Here is a 22,144-nt window from a genome sequence, read left to right on the forward strand (position 1 = left end):
TGGGTAAAGCCCTCAAAATCCTCGGATAGAAGGAACATGGAACACAGCTTAACATAATAAAGGCCATATATGACAAGCCCATAGCCAGTATCATTCTCAACAGTGAAAAGCTGAAAGCCTTTCCCTTAAGATCTGAAACAAGACAAGGATGTCCATTCTCACCACTGCTTTTCAATATAGTACTAGAAGTACTAGCCAGAGCAATAAGTCAAGAAAAAGACATACAATCCCGGGGTTCAAGCTATACTACAAAGCCATAATAATTAAAACTCCATGGTACTGGAACAAAGACAGACACACAGACCAATGGAATCAAATAGAAAACCCAGAAATAAACCCGCATATTGATGAGCAAGTAATCTTTGATAAAGGAGCAAAAAATACACAATGGAACAAAGACAATTTGTTCAATAAATGGTGCTGGGAAAACAGGACTGCTACATCCAAAAGAATAAGCTACACTACTACCTCACACCATGCACAGAAAACAACTCAAAATGGATCAAAGAATTAGGCATAAGACCTGAAACCATAAAATATATAGAAGGAAATATAGCAAAACATGACATGCACCTCAGTAACATCTTTAAAGACACATCACCCAACGCAGTGATAGTGAAGGCAAAGATAAACAGCTGGGACTACATCAAATTAAAGAGCTTCTGTACAGGAAAAGAGACATTAACCAAAACAAAAAGACACCCCACTGACTGGGAGAAAAATTTTTCACCCATACAACTGATAACAAAGAACTCACATGACTGAACAAAAATAAAGTAAGCAATCCAGTCAAAAAACAGGCAGAAGAACTTAAAAGTCACTTCTCCAAAGAGGAAATGCAAATGGCCAATGGGTATATGAAAAAATGTTCAATATCCCTCATAATCACAGATATGCAAATTAAAACTACAATGAGATACCACCTTACACCAGTAAGAATGGCACATATTAAAAAGAAAAAAAATAGCAACTACAGATGTTGGCAAGGATGTGGTGAAAAGGGAACCCTCTTACACTGCTGGTGGGAGTGCAAACTGGTCCAGTCACTGTGAAAAGCTGTATGGAGGTTCCTCAATCTACTAAAACTGGAGCTACTATATGACCTGGTAGTTCCACTTCTAAGAATCTACCCAAAGGACCAAAAACATTAATTCAAAAGAATACATGCATCCCAGGTCTCCCCTGGTGGCGCAGAGGTTGAGCGCTGGGTTGCAGATTCCTGTAGCCTCTGCAGCGCCGGTTCGATCCCCGGCCACCGGGCGAGGGTCCCACATGGCGCACAGACCTCTCCTGCTGCCCACTGCTCCCCTCAGCAGTGTATTTCATCAGTCTGCCTGTTCTGTTCCCTGCTCTGGCTCTGGTGAATTCTCTCACCCTCCCGTGCTTCTGACTGTACCCAGTGCTTGTATAAATAAATAAATAAATAAATCTTTAAAAAAAGAAAAAGAATACATGCATCCCTATGTTTACAGCAGCACTGTTTATAATAGGTAAGACTTGGAATCAACCCAAATGCCCAAATATAGATGATTGGATCAAGAAGATGTGGTACATATACACAATGGAATACTATTCAGCAATCAGAAAAAAATAAACTCATGCCATTTGCAGCAACATGAATGGAGCCTGAAGGAATTATGCTCAGTGAAAAAGTCAGAAGGAAAAAGAAAAATACTGCATGGGTTCACTTATATGAGGAATATAGGGGATGAAGGAAAAAATAATAACAACAAGAAAGCAAAACAAAAATAAACAGACAACAATAAATCCAAATCATTCTGCAAGGGAAGGGGAGAGGGATCAAAATGAGGGCGGGAAGAGCACAAGAGACTATGGTGATCGTGCACGGCTGGACTGATGGTGGGAATTCCATGGGGACTACACCTGAGAAAAGCAAGCAAATATCACAAAAATAAATAAATAAATGGATTTAAAAAATAAAATGGGGGGGGGGTCAAAATTAGATTTATAAGCAAAAAAAAAAAAAACAAAAATATATTTAAAACCCATTAAGGGCCTCCCTGGTGGCACAGGCTGTTGAGCGCAGCGCTGTGAAGCTGTCTGCAGCCTCTGCAGCTCCGGTTCAATCCCCGCCGGCCTCGGAGCAACCCACATGGCAAGCAGACCTCTCCTGTCTTGCCCGCTGCTCTCCTCAGCAGTGTATTTCATCAATCTGCCTGTTCTGTTCCCCACTCTGTCCCTGGTGAGTCCTCTCACACTCCCGCACCTCTGGCCTGTACCCCAGCTCTTGTATAAATAAAATAAATCTTTAAAAATATTAAAAATAAATAAATAAAACCCATTCAGCCCATCTATCTGATCTTCACTAAGTAAGCACTACAAACATCACAAAGACACTGTACATTACTTTATCAATTGACTCCTTTATAGCTTTTCAATACTAAGCTTCCTTCTAACTCAATGTTCTATCTTCTAGTTCTGAGATGCCACCTGAAGAGAAGCTTCAGGATCTAAATATGGTTTTGTGGCTTGTTACACAGTAATAGTTGTGAGCAGACTATTGCAGGAAAAAGTCTGTGACTATTAAAGTGTTATTCCTCAATCTAGAACCCAGTTTCCTCATCTGTAAACTGAGGGAGATGAACTAAATCAGAGGTTTTCAAGACTGCTCCATAGAAGGCAGCTCAGGAACCACCATGTAACATAAAGTAGAAATCAGGTAAGTAGGGCTGTCAAGAGCTTTGTTTTAACCAAAGTAATATTTACAGAGCAGTGCACGCAGTTCTTATGAAAAGGCTACCACATATAACACTCCTAAGCACTGCATGATATAGATACTGTTGTTACTTCAACTTTACACATGAGGAAACTGCTGCTAAGTAGCTACACAGCTAGGAAGCAGAAAAATCGGAAAGTCCAGAATTTAGGTTTTTAATTATCAGATCATATCAAAAGAAGCATCATTTTTAGCTGTTTCATAGATGGATCATTCCTGTAATATTTCACCTAGCAAACACTCTCCTGCTTTAAAATAAAAACAGCACTGGTCAGAAACAAACAAAAATACTGCCAAAGTTCTTTCTTCCGGCTGTAAAAAGTCTATAGCCCTAAAATCCTATTTTAAAAAAGAGTGCTAGGTAATGCCACTAAAGATTCAAAGTGTACAGGTCAATCCCCCCCAAAAAAAAATTTTTAATAATGTTTCAAATTTATTTTATATTTTTGCCAATTTCAGGGCCTGCTTTGTGAGGGGGTAAAAAGGTGAGGTTCTTCAACATTTAAAGATATTTATTGACATACTGAATAAGCAACTATCCAGAAAGAAATCTTCATCTCTCCAAAATTAAAATTAATGCCAACTGATGCCACCATAAATTCTTGGTCATTAACCTATCTAGGTCCTGGCACTGTTACTATGACTTCCCTGCTAGCACTCTCAGTCTCCATAACTATCTCAAATACCCTCTTCTGATGTTTCTCAAACTGCCAAAATAGCCTACGCCCTATACTCAAAAGGGAGCCTCACTTCCCACTTCACAATGAAAACTGAAGCTACCAAAAAGGATCTTCCTAATATCCTAATATCCTTCCCCTGCTCTAACACAATGGAAGCTGCTGTAGGTCCTTCCTCCTGGATCTGATCCCTTCCTCTGGGCTCTAGAGTTCATCTTGTCAAATGTACTCAGAATTCTTTCTATATTCTCATCTCAGCAATAACACAGTTGAGGGTTTCCCAATTTCAAAGAATCCCAAAATTAAAAACCTACCATTCTAACTTTCTGTTCCTGCTCTCTAATTCTTCACCATCCATTCATGCCTCAATTACTTGCATTCTGGCTTTTGCCCTCACCAAAAGCTACTTTTCAGGATTTACCTTACTTATTCTCTCAGCAATGTTTACAATTATTTTTTTTAAATTTTGACTTTGACTTTTTTAAAATTACTGAGTTTGTTAAAAATTTTGCCTTTTTGCTTCCATGATTTAACTTAAAAGGTACTACCTATCTTAAGAATGACATGGATGGAGGGAAGAGTGAGTGGACAGACAGAAGACAGATGATGGGCAAATAGATACATAAATAATGAAAACATCTCTTCCTTAAGTACTAAACTTATAAATAGGTTACATCTGCATATCCAACTGTTCAACACACTTGTCTCACCAATACTCTCTAACTCAGAAAACCCAAACCTTAACTCATCTTTCCCCCTATTCATCCGGTCCCTTCCCATACTGCTTCTCCAGAATTCTTCAGGGATGAACCACTCTAACAAGCTGCCCAGACCATGATCTGAGTCATACCTGAATTTCTTTCTCAACCTTCACATCCAATTAACCATGAAAGTCATAACAATTCTTCTTATACAGAGTATCTCCTAATTCACTGCTACTCTCCATCATCAATGCCATTCACTACCCAGCGTGAGCCACTATTCCTCTCCTATAATACTCCAATCTCCCAACCCAGCTTTTCTCTCTCCAATCTACTACTCTGTGTTTTCTCTATGACACAGATTTAATGTGTTATTCCCTATTAAAATCATGTCCTCATTCTCATCATTTTTATTCAACACAGTACTGGAAGGCTTAGCCAGAGCATTCAGATGAAGTAAAAAAAATAAAGGTAGCTAAATCAGAAAGGAAGAAAAACTAACTATTTGCAGATGACATTACATTATATATAGAAAACCCTAAAGACCACATACACAAACACCTGCTAGAACAAATAAATATATTCTGTAAAGTTGCAGGATACAAAAGACACAAAAATCTGATACATGTCCATACTCTAATAACAAAACCATCGGAGAGAGAAAATAAAAAACCAATCCCATTTACAATTGCAAACTGTAAAATATATTGAAAAATACACATAAGGAATAAATTTAACCAAAGAGGTAAAAAACTTGTAAACTGAAAACAGTAAGATATTAATGAAAGAAATTAAAGGTACAGATAAGTGAATTGATATTCCTTATTCACAGATTAAAAAAATTAATATTGCTGAAATGTCCAAAAAACCCAAAGCAATCTACAGTCAATGCAATCCCTGTCAAATGCTAAACATTTTTCACAGAAATAGCATAATCCTCAAAATCCTATGGAATCACAAACATCCTCAGTCAAAGCAATCTTGGAAAAGAGTGGGAGGCATCACACTTCCTTATTTCAAACTATATCACAATATGTCTGTCATATATATGTCTACAGAGTAGTTAAAACAGCACAAAAAAACAGATATAGATCAATGAAAGAGAACAGAGCCTAGTAATAAACCTACACACGTATGGTCAACTGATTTACAAGAAAGAAATCAAGAATATTCACTGGGAGAAGGACAGTCTCTTCAATAAACGGTATTGGGAAAACATCAGATATTTACATGCAAAGGAATGAAGCAAGACTATCTTATAGCATATAAAAAATTAATTCAAAATGGATTAAAATCTTGAACCTAAGACCTAACAATTTTAAGGCTCATAAAAGAAAACAGAGGGAATAAGCTCCTTGACATCAGTCTTGGCAATGATTTTTTTAATTTGACACCAAAAGCAAATGCAACAAAAAGCAAGAACAAGAAGGACTACAGCAAACTAAAAACCTCTGCAAAGAAAATCATCCAAAACTGAAAAGTTAATCACCTGATGGGAGAATTATTTACAAATCATAGATGTGATAAGAGGTTAATACCTAAAATAGAAATACCACACACAATTCAATACCAAAATACAAACAATCCAATTTAAAAATGGACAGAGGATATGAACAATTTTCCAAATATCTATAAATGGCCAATATGTACATGAAAAGATGTGCAACATCACAGTCAGGGAAATGCAAATCAAAATCACAATGAAATGTTTCCTGACACCCATTAGAACAGTTATTATCAAAAATTTAAGAAATAACAAGTGGGGTGTTGCAGTTTTTTCCCCAGCATCTCTTCTACTGCCTTATTCCTTTGCCTCCCTCCCCCTCACTCTCAACCCCAGAGCCCTCATGATGTTTACCGATGTTCACTGATTTCTGGAAGGATTTTATGCTATGGAATTCTCTGCTTTGCAAATGTCCAATATTTGTTTTTATCAACTAATTTGCTTTATTTACACATAATTCTCTCAAACTCTATTTTGTTGAAAATGGCTGCAGTTCACCTCCTCTTATGACCAAAGAGTACACCACAATTTTCTAAAATATTTACACACACACGCACACACATATATATAGTTTTTACATCAGTGTTCATTTTGTACAATGTTTGATTTCTCCTCTCAGGTACAGTCCCTGTAGAACTCCCATCACCAAGTCACCCATAACATCACCATAGTCTCCTGTTCTCTTCCCATCAGTTTTAATCCCCCCCACACCTCCCTTGCTGCATGTTTCCGATTTATAGTTTCCTGCTAGTTTATTTTTTTTTGACTAATCACTTATTTGGTTCCCCTATATTCCTCCTATAAGTGATATCATCAGGTATTTTTCTTACCTTCTGACTTATTTCACTGAGCACAATCCCTTCAAGCTCCATCCATGTTGCTGTGAATGGCATGAGTTTACCTTTTTTGATTGCTGAATAGTATTCTATTGGTATATATTCCACATCATCTTGATCCAGTCATCTGTTTGGGGGCATTTAGGTTGTTTCCATATCTTAACTATCGTAAATAGTGCTGCAATAAACATATGAATACAGGTTTCCTTTTGAATTAATGTTTTTGTGTCCTTTGGGTAGATTCCTAGGAGTGGAATTGCTGGGTCATATGGTAGCTCCATTTTTAATATATTTTTTAAAGATTTATTTATTTATACAAGCACTGGGTACAGTCAGAAGCGCAGGAGGGTGAGAGAATTCACCAGAGCCAGAGAGGGGAACAGAACAGGCAGACCGAAGTAGTATACTGCTGAGGGGAGCAGCGGGCGTGGCAGGAGAGGTCTGCGCACCATGTGGGACCCTTGCCAGTGGCCGGGGATCGAACCAGCACTGCAGAGGCTGCTGGCAGCTTCGCAGCCCAGCGCTCAACCGCTGAGCCACCGGGGAGGCCCCATTTTTAATATTTTGATGAAACTACACACAGCTTTCCATAGTGGCTGGACCAGTCTGTATACCCACTAGCAGTGGTGGGAATACTTTTTCTCCACATCCTCGCCAACATTTGTTGTTGCTAGTTTTTTTGATATGCCATTCTCACTGGTGTAAGATGGTATCTCATTGTGGTTTTCATTTGCATTTCCCTGATTATAAGTGATGTTGAGCATTTTTTCATATGCCTGTTGGCCATTTGCATTTCCTCTTTAGAAAGGTGTCCTTTTAGCTCTTTGCCCATTTCTTGACTGGACTGTCTGTTTTGTTTTTGTTGAATTGTGTGAGGCCTTTGTCGATCTTTGTGATCACTCCCTTATCAGCTGCATGGAATGTATGTATTTTCTCCCAATCAGGGGGTGTCTCTTTGTTCTGATTACTGTCTCTATTTCTGCACAAAAGCTTTTTAGCTGGATGTAATCCCAGCTGTTTGCCTTTTCCTTCAGCTCCTTTGCTTCAGGGGGTGAGTCTTTAAAGATATTTCTGAGATGTATTGTCATAGAGTGTTTTACCTATATTTTTGCCTATATACTTTCTGGTTTCAGGTCTTACATCTAATTTTTTGATCCATTTTGAGTTGGTTTTTGTGCATGTACACCATAACTAGGCTGCTTCCATGTCCTCGTTATTGTAATGATGCTGCTATAAATACTGTGCAATACGAAACCATCAACACAAAAAACCTGTGTTGATGGTTTCATATTCTTTGGATAGCTGCCCAACAGTGGGATAGTCAGATTATACATACAGTTTTCCATTTTTAGTTTGTTTAGGTAAATCCAGATTACATTCCATAATGGTTGCACTAGTTTACAATCCCACCAACAGCATAATAGACTCTTTCTTCACCCCATTCGTTCCAGTATTTGTTGGAGGTTTTTTAAATATGTGCCATTTTCAGATGAGTGAGCTGGTATATCACTATGGTTTTAATCTGCATCTCCCTAACTGGAAGTGATGAACATTTTTTCATATGTCTATTGGTCTTCTGGATATCCTCTTTGGTATACTGCCTATTCCTATCTGCTGCATATTAACTGGGTTGTTGGCTATTTTTTTTTTTTGGTAAAGATTTATTTATTTATTCATTCATTCATTCATTCATTCATTCATTCATTCATTTATTTATTTATGCAAGAACCGGGGTACAGACCAGATGCACAGGATGGGGAGAGGATTCACCAGAGACAGAGCAGGGAACAGAACAGGCAGACTGATGAAATACACTGCTGAGGGGAGCAGCGCACGTGACAGGAGAGGTCTGCCGCGCCATGTGGGACCCTTGCCTGCCGGCCAGCATCAAACCAACACTGCAGAGGCTGCAGACAGCTTCAAAGCGCTGCACTCAACCACCTGCGCCACCAGGAGAGGCCCAGGGTTGTTTGCTATTTATTGTTGAATTGCATTTTCTATATATCTTGGCTATTAATCCCTTATCAATTATATATTATGTAACTATTTCCTCCCACACAATAGGGTGTCATTTTAATGTGGTGTTTTCTTTGACTAAATAGTGTTTTTAATTTAAAAAAAATTTTTTTTTTTTTTTTTTGCATACAAGAACTGGGATGTAGGCCAGAGGTGCAGAGGGTAAGAGGAGTCACCAGAGACAGAGTGGGGAGCAGAACAGGCAAATTGACTAAAGCACACTGCTGAGGGCAGCAGCAGGCAAGACAGGAGAGGTCTGCTGTGCCATGTGGGTTGCTCCCTGGCTGGGGATCGAACTCGTGTCACAGTGGCTGGCTATGGCTTGATAGCGCTGTGACTTCAACCCCTGCACCACCAAGGAGTTCCTGAATAGAGCTTTTTAATATGAGGCAATCCCAATTATTTTTATTTCCCTTGACAAGGAGTTGCAACATCAAAAATATCTTTATCATTGATGTCATGGAACATATCACCTATGTTTTCTTTTATATAAATCTTTAATCCATTTGGAGTTTGTGTATGCAATCAGCCTTCACATTATTCCCTCTTGAGCAGAACACCTCTTCCACTTTATATGTGGATTTCCAATGTTCCCAGCATCATTGTGGAAGAGCTGCTCTTTCGCCACAGTATGGTCATATCTGCTGCATCATAATGAGGTCCTGGTATGTGCCTGGTTTTATTTCTGGGCTTTCAATCCTATTCCATTGATTCATGCCTCTATTTCTCTTCTCAATACCATATTGTTCTTAATGCTGCTGCTTGACAGTCAAGTTGGAGGTTGGGTAACATGATACCTCATCTCTCCATGGTAACGTGGGGTCTCCATTGCTCTCTTGTTTCCTTAGGGTGGCTCTGCAATCCAAGGTCTTTTGTGATTCCATACAAATTTCAGTATTTTTTTGTTTAATTTCTTTGAAAAATACTGCTGATTTTTTGAATGGGTAATGTGTTAAATGCATCTATTACTTTAGACAAGACAGTCATTTTAATTATATTATCCTCCCCATAAGAGAACATGATATCCTTAAGAAATAACAAGTGTTACCAAGCATGTGGAGGAAAGGGAACACTTGTACACTGTTGAGGGGAATATACATTTGCACAATTTCTCTCTCCCTCTCCCTCCCTCCCTCCCTCCCTCCCTCCCTCCCTCCCTCCTTCCCTCTCTCTCTCTCTCTCTCTCTCTCTCTCTCTCACACACACACACACACACACACACACACTCCCATTGCTTCCTGCCCCGTAGGATATGGTAAACCAGGTTCCTTAGGTTGGCTTATCAAGCACTTACTTTATGGCCTGCTCTACCTTCCATATATTCCTCACTCCATTTATACCTTTTTTCAGACACTTGAATTTGCCCTGTTCTCTTTCACCTCAAGTCTTCACACACTTCTTCCATTGTGACCTAATTAGCTTCCAGTTAATCATCCTTAAATTTTGTTTAGATGCCAATCCTTCCAAGAAGCCTTGGTACAGAGCGGTGAAGAGTTCAGGCTCTGGATACACTCTGCCTGGGTGTGACTCCCGTGTGCATCACTACTTCTCTGTGCCTCAGGGCCCCTGACTATAAAACATAGATGACAATAACAGTAATAACCACCTCAGAGTTGTAAGGATTAAACTAGTAAATGTAAAGCTCTTAGACCAGTACCTGGAATAAAGGCTTGATAGAGTCAGTTACAAATAAAGCCTCCTCTGGATCTTTTTCAGGCTAATTAACATGCTAGCAACAACACAGTACTGTGAATCGTCTTCATTATAGCACTTAACATGTTTGACTATAGTCACCTGATTGTCCTGTCTTCCCCACTTATTTTAGGGGCCAAGTCTCATTCGCTTACTACTATAATCCTTGCCTCCACTTCAGTGTCCAGCAGAGCCCAATAAATGAACTGAACATTCTTTTTAAAAATCTCTTCATCAAAAGAATGAGAAGACAAGCCATAGGCTGGGAGAAAACACTTGCAAAGATGTATCTATAAAAGACTAGTCTAAAATATACAAAGAATTTCAACATCAACAATAAGAAACAAACTGATAAGAAACACACAAAATGGCCAAAGATCTGAACAAATAGCTCATCAAAGACGATAGACAGATGGTAAATAAGCACGAGCAGAAGCTCAGTACCATATGTTAGGGAATTGTAAATTAAAACAATGAGACACCATTACACACCTATTAGATCGGGGGAAACCCAAAACACTGACACCACCAAATGCTGGTGAGAATGTGAAGCAACAGGAACTCTCGGGGAAATGTGAAATGGTACAGCCACTTTGGAAGACAGTGTGACAGTTTCTCACAAAACTAAAGATACTCTTGCTTATACTATCCCGCAATTACGCCCAAATGAGCTGAAAATTTATGTCAACAGAGAAACCTTCACACGGGTGTCTATAGCAGTTTTATTCATAATGGGCAAAACTTGACAGCAACAAAAATGTCCTTAATTAGGAAAACATATAAAACTGTGGTGCTCCAGAAAATAGACTATTTAGTGCTTTAGGGGAAAAAAAAAAAAAAAGCCATCAGGGCATGAAAAGGAATGTAGAAATCATAAGTGCATATTATATGAAAGACATTCTGAAAGCGGTACATACTATATGGCTCCACCTACATTACATGCTGGAAAAGGCATAGGAGACAGTAAAAGGACTAGTACTTGACAGGGGTGGGGGTGGAGGGGAGAGGGATTAATAGGCAGAGCACAAGAGGATTTTAGAACAGTGAAACTATTCTCCAGGATACTATATGGTGGATACATGTCATTAAACATTCATCCAAACACACAGAATGTATAACACCCAGTGAAGCCTAATGTAGACTAAGGACACTGAGGTGATCATGGGTCAATGCAGGTTCACTGACTGGAGCAGAGCACCACTGTGGGAGGGGATAGTGAAGGAGGCTATAGTGTAGGGGAACAGAGGAAATACAGAAACACTTTACACTTTCCCCTCAATTTTGGTGTGAACTTAACAAAACAAATAATTTTTAAAAATCTTCTGTTGCTTTAAAAACATCCTTTCAAAACCTCTATGCTCGATACTGGAGTTGCAGAAAGTAATATTAAGACTCTAGATCAAAAAAAAAAAAAAAAAAGACTCTAGATCAGCCATTCTCTAAGGCTGCTCATGTGAACCATGGTAAATGATATGAATGACTTTTCTTAATCCCCCCAAGAATGAATATAGCTAGGACCATTATAGACACAGAGTCTAGAATTCATTACATAGAGTGGATGCTTTAAGATTATAAATAGTTGTTGCCACCTTTCACTGCTATCTTCCTTTTGTGTGTGTATGGGTGCGCATGAAGTTTACTGGGGAAGAACATCCATGGCAGGTCCAGAAAGCAGCACTGGGCGGCGGGAGAGGGTGAACTGCAATATCACAGTGCAGTCACTACAAAGATCCAGCTGATTCCACAAGGAGTCCTGCATGTAGCCTAACCCTTCAGATTTGTCCAGAATTGAAGCAAAATAGACTGGCCTTTTCCAATTGTGTCATTACTCCAGGTCTATTGTCTCTTAATTTCCAGGGCCCTTCAGCAAGTTCAACCTTAAACAGAATCCACATGGATTTTTAGGTAGGTAGGTTGGCTGGCTGATTTGAATAACCAAACTAATATGACTGATGCTTTGTTTCTCTTGTTTCTACTTTAACCTAGAAAATAATAACATATTAAAAAGGCAAGATATGTACCTAATAGAACACATACAAGAAGAAAACTAAAACAATGATTAAACAGATGATTTTAAATAGACAAAACTCAAAAATAGAGACATTTTTATCTACAGATAATCTTTCACCCTTAGTATTACTACAGAAGCAATAGCTGTAAAGCACCTTACTTTATAAAGTAATATCTTTTCAGAGCTTCTCCAGCCCCCAACAGATTCTCTCCCCCATTATATGCACCCCAAAATATCCTAACCATCCCTTCTTTAATACTGATCACACTTAAAATAATGTGTTCAATGATTTCTCTTCCACAGTATATTTGCACCACAGGGACAGGGACTTTATCTTCTTCTCCACTGTGAATTCAATGTCTGGCATATAGTTGCCCTTAATGAATGTTTAGCAACTAAATGAAGTTCACCCAAAATGATCAAAAACTAAAAGTAACTTTCCAATTCATTGATATCTTACTTATCTAAGCACTGACATGAAGAACCAAGGAAGAATCATAAACTTGTCAGAATACCTAACTAACCCTTATCATGCTTTAGCTACATTATCTAAACTACTGACAAGATTGGCTCCAAATAAATGTGAACGTGAAGTCTTCTTTCAGTCACATACTCACATAGTTGCCTGGCCTTTACAGACAGTACACTTCTCCAAGGCAAGGTTTACGTGGGTTATCATCCTCTCTCCACCCTTTCAGAGCCAAACTTCCTCAAAATTATGTCCACACATACCCACCCGGCTGCCTCCCTCCTCCTTGTCTACTCGTAAGAACTGGTTTTTGGGCCTCCCCGGTGGCGCAGCGGTTGAGCGCTGGGTTGCGAAGCTGCCCGCGGCCTCTGCGGCGCCGGTTCGATCCTCGGCTGCTCCCCGGCCACCAGAGGAGGGTCCCACATGGCGTGCAGACCTCTCCTGCCGCCCGCTGCTCCCCTCAGCAGTGTACTTCGGTCCTTCTGCCTGCTCTGCTCCCCGCTCTGCCTCTGGTGAATTCTCTCACCCTCCCGCGCTTCTGACTGTACCCAGTGCATGTATAAACAAAACAAACAAACAAACCAGCAAACAAATAAATAAAGCATGCCTCTATAAAAAAAAAAAAAAAAGAACTGGTTTTCACTTCCACACAATCTGACTCTGATCTCTTCAAAGTCACCAACAACTTTGTTATAGAAAAGTCAAATGGACATATTTTGGTCCTCCTCTTATTCAGCCTGAACAGTTTTGACACCATTTCACTTTTCAATCCTTTAGCAACCAGAGAGGTTTACCGTTCAGGTGTTCCTGTAGTGACTATCTTTATATTCATGTAGTAAATTTTCACAAGGTTTTAGAACTTAATCCCCACAAACTATTCATAACCTCACAAACCATAACCTAAGGTATCCCTGACCTTCCTTGGAAATTAGGGGGGGGGATGTAAATCTTTTTACCTCTTAGCTGAAATAGTAATAATAAAAAAAAACCAGCAGATAGAAACTAGAAAATATTTTCCAGTTCTACTCAAAAAGTAAATAATATATAGTCACCGATCCCTATTTTAACATTCATTTTATAATAATAAAATATACATTACATTTCTGTACTTAAACTAAATAACTTACTTTAACCTTTTAAGTAATAAAATATGGTAGCTTTTAATCATAATTAGAAATGTCGTATGACATTGATTATAATATTAAAAACATAGCCAATTCACTTCACTTTAAAAACAGACAAGACCCTTAGTAGACACATTGGCAGGCAGCATAATTTTACAGAATTCACCTTATGTAATAAATCTTTTGAGAACCACATCAAAATTGGCTCTCTTCTTTCAAAAGAAATTTAAATTTGCATGCAAATTACAGAGTTCAATCTCATTCATCAATGCTAGACAATGGACTCTGAAAAATGTCGTGTTCCTTCATGCCAGTTTCATAGCTTCTGAATCATGATAGATATTCCTTCCTGTCTGGCAATGAATATAATAACAGGAACATTCAAATGACCTTGAGAAGGGCTGCTTTACTTTCCACATAAAGTATCCTCTTGGTATTTTATTAGTCAACAAACCAATTTCAAATGCAAATTAATAAAAGAAAACTAGTAATTCTGACTGCTTTGCTGCAAGAATGTTCATCGTAAATGCCTACCTATTTTCCTCTCAGTGTGTTCTCTAGCTCCCTTAACACCACCTCCCTTCACAGATGACAGTGAGGCACCCTCCCAAATATGAAGGGCTTTTGTTCAATGACACAAAACATACAAGATTGGTAACAGAATTAGACACCAAATTCAAGTCACGTAAATTACAACAGTTTAATTTTTAAAATTGTGGCAAAATAACACAAATTTTAGTATCTTAACCAGTTTTGAGTATACAGTTTGGTAGTGTTATCTACACTTATAGTATTGCATTAATAGTTTAAGGTAATCTTTAAACTTTTAATATGTTAACCTTAACCTATTATTAAAAACATGGTTTCCTGGAGAGATACATATGTATATAGATTTCTAAATTTGCTCATCGTTAGATACAGACCTTTCTTTTTTAATTTCAAGAGTGAGGCTTTCAGATAAGCTATTTTGGCTTTACATCATAAAAACAAGTAATGAAGAGCAAAACTGAAGGAATTGCCACTGAGAAATGAGAAAACTGGAGCACCAAAAAATTTAAGGGTAAAAAAGATCTTACAATAGTAAAGGATTATGTAACCTACTAAGTAGGAACCCATGAATCCATTAATAGATAACCAGGAGGAAATGTTTACTGTTATAACAGAATACTAATAAATGTAGAAGGTATGATGCAATTAGAGAAATCACCATTTTACATCAGAATAATCATCATTCAGGCAAGAATCACCTGCAGAGGCTAAGACTGATGGGAAACAGGAAAGTTGCATAGTCTCAATGTTTCTCCCCACACACTAGTCAAAAGTTACAAGAGGAAAATTTATTATTTAAAAAAAATAAATAAAGTTCACCAGGAACTCCAAAGATTAAAAAAAAAAAAAAAAGTTACAAGAGGAGTAATTGGACAGTGGAAAACCCCCCAGTAAACAATATTTTACCAAGTATTAAAGTTTACATTGCCAGTGAGGGGGTAAACCAATATTCAGAGCCTCCTTACACGATGCATTTGAGAAGACAATGTCATGTCTGTGATACTCTTGCCAAAAAATATGTGCCCTGAGTCTAATCATGAAACACCGAACAAACCTGAATCAGGAACAAAGAAGAAGTCCGTCAACAAAACAGAAGTCTTCTAAAATGCCAACGCCATCAAAGTCAGAAAAGCTGAGAAAGTTTTCCAGCAAAGACGAAAGAGACATGAGAACTAATGTCAGACAAGACGCTGGATTTAGACCAGAATAAGAAAAAAGTGGTAAGAATTTTATTGCAGGACATGAGCACCGCGTGGACACCTGCGGCGTGGACAGCCGCGCGTCGCCGTCCACGGCCCGGTGCTGCCAACTCCCCTGCGGTCGCGACCTGAGGCGTTTAGGAATTAAGGGCAGGTCTGCACACATAGCCGAACGGGTCCAAAAATAAGTAATCAAAGATCAAGCAAATATGCCAAAAACTGTTAACAGATGGTAACACTCAAACAAAGGATTTTGATAACTCTTTGTACTATTCTCGCAACTTTTCTGTAAGTTTGAGATTTGAAAGTTTTGACGTCAACTGTGCACGCGTATTTAAAACGTTTAAAAACGTTCCCGTCACTGTCTGTCTCAGGGACGCGCGAGGCTCTCCAAGGTCCTCAGTCAAGGTCACGGCCCCGGCGGGGCGGGAGGCCGCGGGCGCCCCGCCACCGTGCCCGCCCCGCAGCCCGCCCCGACACCCGCCGGGACGCCCCGGTTCCGGCGCGCGAGCGCTCCCCGAGCGTCCAGGCCGGCCGCGGGGACCCGGGAGGCCGGCCTCGGGCCTGGGGTCTCCCCCGGGGCGCGGCCGTCCCGGGAGCCCGGGCGCAACCTGCGGGGCGTCCCCGCGCCGCACCGGCTGTGCCCCCCCAGGCGGGCGGGCGTCGGGCCGCGGGGGCACCCCCGCCGCGCCCCGAGCCCCCTGCGCTCCCCAGTCCTCCGGCGGCCGCGGGGCAGGGGCGCCGGGCGAGGCCGAGGCCCGCGGCCACTCAGCCCCCAACCCCGGCTCCGGACCCCCCGGCGGCCCCGCGGCGCCGTCCCCAGCGGGCCGGGGAGGGGAGCGCGGCCGCCGCGCGGGGAGCGGTCGGGGGGCCGGGGAGAGGAGCGCGGCCGCGGGGTCCCCCTGGGCGCGCCCCACCCCCGCCCCCGCCCCGAGCGGGCCCCGCCCGGACCCCGCCGGCAGCCCAGGCCCGGACTCACCGCCCGCCGCAGCGGCCCCCGCGCCGCCGCCCGGAACATGGCCCCGCGCCGCCCGCAGCCTTCTCCGCGCGCCGAACGCTCGCGAGACCCAGCGGGCGCGGGCGCCGGGGCGGGGGCGGAACGGGGGGGGGCATGGGAGGCGCTCAGCCAATGGGGAGGCTGAAAGAAGGGGGCGGGGCTGCGAAGTAGGGCGGCCCACTGGCGGCGCTCAGCCAATGGGGAGGCGGGAGGCGGGGGCGGGCTGGGAAGTAGGGCAAAGGGCAGCCTCCAGGCCCCGCCGGGCCCGCGCACTCCCGGGCCGGCCCGCGACCTTTCCCCCAGAGGCGCCCCGCCCGCCCCGCGCGCCGCCGACGCGCCCGCGGGTGCCAAGGGCAGAGAGCGCGCGGCCGCGGGCACGCGGGGCGGGGGCGGGGGTGCGGCCGGGCGCCGCGACGAGTGGGCGGGTCGCGCTGTGGAGGGGGCGCCGCCCGAGACGCGGGCGCCGGGGTCGGGCAGCGCTGGGCGGGCCGGGGGCTGAGGGGCAGGTTCCGCCCGCCCTGGATGGGCCGAGGAGCCGGCGGGCGGCAGAGCGGCCCCAAGTGGGGGCGGAGCCCCGAGACCCTGCGGCCCGCTCGTGCCCTCGCCGGTTCCGAGAGGCCCTCGCGCCCCGGGCCGCACGCGCCCCTGACCCCACGCGCGCCCGGGATCCCCCGCGCCCCGGATTCCCCCGGACCCCAAGGCGCGCCCCGGACCCTCGCACACAGCCCCGGCCCCGCCTCGCACACAGCCCCCGCTGCCGGCAGCCCGGGGCTCCCCGCGCACCCACAGGCGCCCGAGCGCTCCCGAGCGAGCGGCCCCCCGTCCCGCGGGTGTCCCCAGGACCCCGCCCGCGGCCCGCCCAGCCCGGTCGCCCCGACGCCCTCCCCCGCCCCTCGCCCGGCGGAGCCGGCGTCCGCGCCCCAGCAGCCCGGGCCCTCGAAGGCGGCCCTGCACGGTCGCGGGGCCCCCCAAGCCCCGGGCGCCCGCGTGCTCCGCCCCCCAGGCCGGCGCTCTGCACCCGGGCGCCTCGCGGGGGCGGCCTGCGGGTCGCTCCCCGGAGTGAGCGCGCGTCGCCCGTCCCCGGCGTTTCCCGCCTCGTCCTTTCCAGGGACCCGCGCGTGGCCGGGCGTCCAGCCCCCCACCTCAGGCCCGCCAGACCCGCGTGGTGAGCAAACAAGTAGTGGGAGCCCCACGCGCGCCCCCGGCCAGGGCGAGGGCGCCCCTTCTTCCTGCTGCCCCCTCCAGCGAGGCCCGGAGGCCCGGGGGACGCGCGGCGGTGGGGAGCCTCTCCGTCCCGGCGGCGCCTTCACCTCGCCCGGTAAACGGCAGAAATGGAGTCAGGGTCCCCCGCGAAATACACCGTGTGTGGAACCCGAGGCGCCCTCCCGGCGCAGGGGGGCGCCGTCGCGGGGGCGGGCGGGGGGGACATGAAGTCTCGGGTCTTGGGCGGGAGGTGAGCCGGGCCCGCGCGGCGCTCGGGTGCGGGAGGACCCGCGTCTTCGGGCACGTGTTTCCTCCCCGAGTCCCCGCGCAGACCAAGGCCGCCTCCAGGCGCGCGGCTGTCCCTTCGACGGCACTAACAGGGCGGCGTCAGTCTGCAGTCAGCGCGGCCGTGTCACCCGGCCTCAGGCGGTCTGCCGGCCGCCCCGCCGCCCCAGCCCCTCAGGCCGTCACCAGGGCGCGAGGGCTGAGCACTGCTGTGGAGACGCGGCCGTCCGTCTGTCCCGGGCGAGCGCACACCGTCGCCGTCCACTTCTCTCAATCACCTCACCAAACTCACCTCACCAGTCCTGGGGCCGAGTAAAATGTGCCTGGAGCTGTGTTCGTTTGTTCTAGCAAAAATACCAAGACCCGCAGGGCAAGTGCTCCAGGGCCGCTCCTGGGGTGAGTTTGTGGCAGTCTGTGGTGGACTCTGGTTTGCAGGACAATGCGGTGAATTGAATAGCAAGGCCTTGGGGATGCTTCAGATCCTTGAAGGCTGCCTTGTGTGCTGCCAAGGAGTCCCTCTAGCTTTTTGTTGGTCTCAGTTACCCATCACCACGCCTCATCTTTTATAATGTTTTTTTCTAGGCATCAGTAGAATTTAGCAGTTACCACCCAGTGTCATTGCCTTGTAATTACTATTTCTCCCGTGTTTCTCCCATGCCTGGGTATGCCCTTCCACAAGCGGGCCATCTCAGAGTCACTGTCCGCCACTTCATGCTAAAGGCTATCTGCTCCAGCGACTGGCAGTGAGAGCCAGTGCTAGGTAACCCAGCAAAGAATAAGACCCTTGCAAAACCCTATTTTATCACCTGCTTTTTCAGATCATCCCTACACTCCTGCTTCTATTAGGAGGTTCTCAGGCAAGTTTAAAGTAGATGATGACTATCAAGGGATGACAAGCAGAAAGAGGAAGCTGGGAGGATGTGCAGGCTTAACCACAATGCAGTGGAATGTCAGTTATTCTGTTAATGAATTAGATAGCAAAGCATTAAATTTATTATGTAATAACATTACAGTCATGCTTAAAGAATGTTATATATATTACAATATAGTATTTTATGTTATATCATGTTACATTATATTATATATGCTAAAAGAATGGAATAAACATTTACTTGTATATTCTCAACACATAGGAGAACAACCAACAGAAAAAAAAAACAGAGAATCTAAAGAGTAATGTGGATGGCCTGGGATATAGCGGGGCTTTGCCTACACACACAACCAAGTGTCTGCAGTGGCCTCTAGGTTATTGCTGTGTGGCTGTCACATCGCATGTCTGCCTCTGGCTTCTGGCTTTTTCCATTGTACCTTTGGATAGAAATCAGTCTGCTTCATGTAAAGAGGATAGAAATCAAAACAAACAGGGCGGAGCAACATGGCGGCGAGGAGACGCTGCGAGTAAGATCTCCCATTAAAAAAAGTGAATAGGGAGGAAAAGCGGCAGGTCCCAGTGAGAACTGGGACACGGAAGATAAACGGACGACTCCAGCAAACTGCCCGAAGAAGAAAGTGGCCATAAAAGAGGACGAGAAGGGAGGGAAGCGCAGAACCCTGCTCCCCTCCCCCGACCACAGAGGCGGCACTCTCCGACCGGCAGAGAGGAGGGAAACAACAAACCAAAACGGCCAACAAGAAAAACGGACACAGCAAGCGGGACTGGGAGTGGAAAGGAACTATTGCAGCCACCACACCCCGTGAACGGGAGCTGAGGCGAACCCTGCAGGATCCGCCGCGGAGGCTGCTTGAAACTGACAGATGACTCCTGGAAGAACCAGAGGGGAACAGAGAAGCCCACCCAAGATGCCGGCCAGTCCCAACAACACAGTGTCCCAACGCATACGGCAAATTAGAAAACAGACAGTAGGGAGGAGAAGAACAACACGCAACCTAGCAACTCTCCAGAGAAAAAGCACACCACAAAAAGAAAGCCAGCCCCCAGATTGCAAAGACAATAACTTGGAAGAATTTCTGAGCCTTCCAGAAAGAGAATTTAAAATTGCCGTGATTAAAAAACTGACAGAAGTCATAAAGGAAAACAATGATAAGGGAAAAATAATCAACGATCAGAAGAATGCAATTGAGTCCCTAGAGAGGGAAAACAATGGTCAGAAGAAAGAAATTGAGTCCCTAAAGAGGGAAGTAAAAGAAATGCAGGAGATCAAAGAATTAATGGAAGAACTAAAGAATTCTGGGAAAAGCAATGAAAGCAGAATAGATGAAATGGAAGAACGAATAAGTAATCTTGAAGACACAGAAATAAAAAGAACCAAAACAGAAAAGGAAAGAGAAGTACGAAGGAAAAAGAACGAAGAAAGACTTCGGGAACTATCTGACTCCATGAGGAAAGGAAATACAAGAGTTATAGGAATACCAGAAGGAGAGGAGAGAGATGTAGGAACAAATATTCAAAGAGATAATTGAAGAGAACTTCCCAAATGTGAAGAAGGAGCTGAAAATTGATATACAAGAAGCAAGAAGAACACCAAACTTCCACGACGAAAGGAAAAATACAGCAAGACACATAATAGTAAAGCTCCCAAGAATCCAGGACAAGGAAAAAATAATGAAGCTGGCAAGAGGGAAGAAACAGATAACATTCAAAGGAAAGCCAATCAGGCTGACATCAGACTTCTCCGAAGAAACACTACGGGCAAGGAGAGAGTGGAGGGACATAGTCAACAGACTCCAAGAAAACAGATGCCAACCAAGAATACTCTATCCCGCAAAGCTCTCCTTCCTCTTTGAAGAAAGAATATGGACCTTCCCAGACAAACAGAAACTCCGGAATTTCATTGCAACTAAACCCCCACTCCAAAAAATACTACAAGGAGTCCTAAAGCCAGAACCTCAGAGGGACGAATAACAATGAAAGAAGGCCAAAAAAAAAAAAAAAAAAAGTTATTAAAAGAATAAATAAATAAAATCAAAGGAAAGACAAACACAATGGCAAATACAGATGTTAACATATCAATATTAACTCTAAATGTAAATGGACTAAACTCTTCAATAAAAAGACACAGAGTGGCAGCCTGGATTAAGAAACAAAACCCAACCTTTTGCTGTCTCCAGGAAACACGTTTAGCTACAAAAGATAAAAATAGGCTCAAAGTTAAAGGATGGAAAACAATCCTACAAGCAAATGGACCAAAAAAGAAAGCAGGAACAGCTATACTTATATCAGATAAAACAGATTTCAAACTCAAAAAGATAAAAAGAGACCCCAATGGTCACTACATTATGATCAAGGGGACAATACTTCAAGAAGAAATAACACTCATTAACATATACTCACCAAACGAAGGAGCACCAAAATATATCAGACAACTGTTGTCCTCTCTGAAAACAGACATCAGAGAAAACACATACGTAGTGGGAGACTTCAACACACCACTATCAACAATGGATAGATCAACAAGACAAAAAATAAGTAAAGAAACCAAAGCTCTAAATAAGGACCTAGAGCAATTAGGCTTAACAGACATCTATAGAACACTAAACCCCAAAAAAACGGAGTACACATTTTTCTCAAGCGCACACGGATCATTCTCCAGGATCGATCACATACTGGGGCACAAGACAAACATCAACAGATACACCAAGATTGAAATCATATCAACCATCTTTTCTGACCATGAAGGCATCAAACTAGAAATAAACCATAAAAAGAAGGCAAGGAACTTTCCTACCTCATGGAGATTAAAAACCACACTACTGGAAGACCATTGGACTAATGAGGAGATCAAAGAAGAAATTAAAAAATTTTTTGAATTGAACGACAAGGAGGACACTAATATCCTAAATGTATGGGATGCAGCAAAAGCAGTAATAAGAGGAAAATATATAGCAATAGAAGCTCACATCAAGAAACAAGAAAGAACGCAAAGAAACAACCTCATCTCGAAGCTCAAAGATCTAGAAAAAGAACAACAAAAAAACCCCAAAAACAGTAGAAGAAAAGAAATAATAAAAACCAAAGCAGAAATAAATGAAATTGAAACTAAAAAAACAATCCAAAAGATCAATGAAACCAAGAGCTGGTTCTTTGAAAAAATCAATAAAATAGACAAACCCCTAGCCAGGCTCACAAAGGAAAAAAGGGAGAAAGCACAAATAAACAGGATCATCAATGAAAGAGGAGAAATCA

At 43.6% G+C, this 22,144-nt stretch overlaps 2 protein-coding genes across 3 annotated transcripts in view; one reads left to right on the forward strand and one right to left on the reverse strand.

Annotated features, from left to right (window-relative positions):
- Positions 1-16,550, reverse strand: part of ETFA (electron transfer flavoprotein subunit alpha) — an 81,310-nt gene extending 64,760 nt beyond the window's left edge. The window contains exon 1 of one of the 2 annotated variants that reach the window (XM_037502049.1): positions 16,495-16,550. In XM_037502049.1, the coding sequence (XP_037357946.1) occupies positions 16,495-16,533 (39 nt within the window). In that variant the 5' untranslated portion in view covers positions 16,534-16,550. Of the gene's footprint in view, positions 1-6,449; positions 6,507-16,494 lie in introns of those variants that run through there. The other variant, XM_054699965.1, reaches the window with a different exon arrangement.
- A 484-nt stretch (positions 16,551-17,034) lies between these two features.
- Positions 17,035-17,943, forward strand: LOC119239524 (translation initiation factor IF-2-like). Its single transcript, XM_037504126.1, has one exon. The coding sequence runs from the start codon at positions 17,035-17,037 to the stop codon at positions 17,941-17,943; it is 909 nt and encodes a 302-aa protein (XP_037360023.1).
- The last annotated feature ends 4,201 nt before the right edge of the window (positions 17,944-22,144 follow it).

Source organism: Talpa occidentalis, unplaced genomic scaffold (genome assembly GCF_014898055.3).
Source record: "Talpa occidentalis isolate TD23 unplaced genomic scaffold, MPIMG_talOcc4v2.1 talOcc4.11, whole genome shotgun sequence".
Lineage (NCBI taxonomy): Eukaryota > Metazoa > Chordata > Mammalia > Eulipotyphla > Talpidae > Talpa > Talpa occidentalis.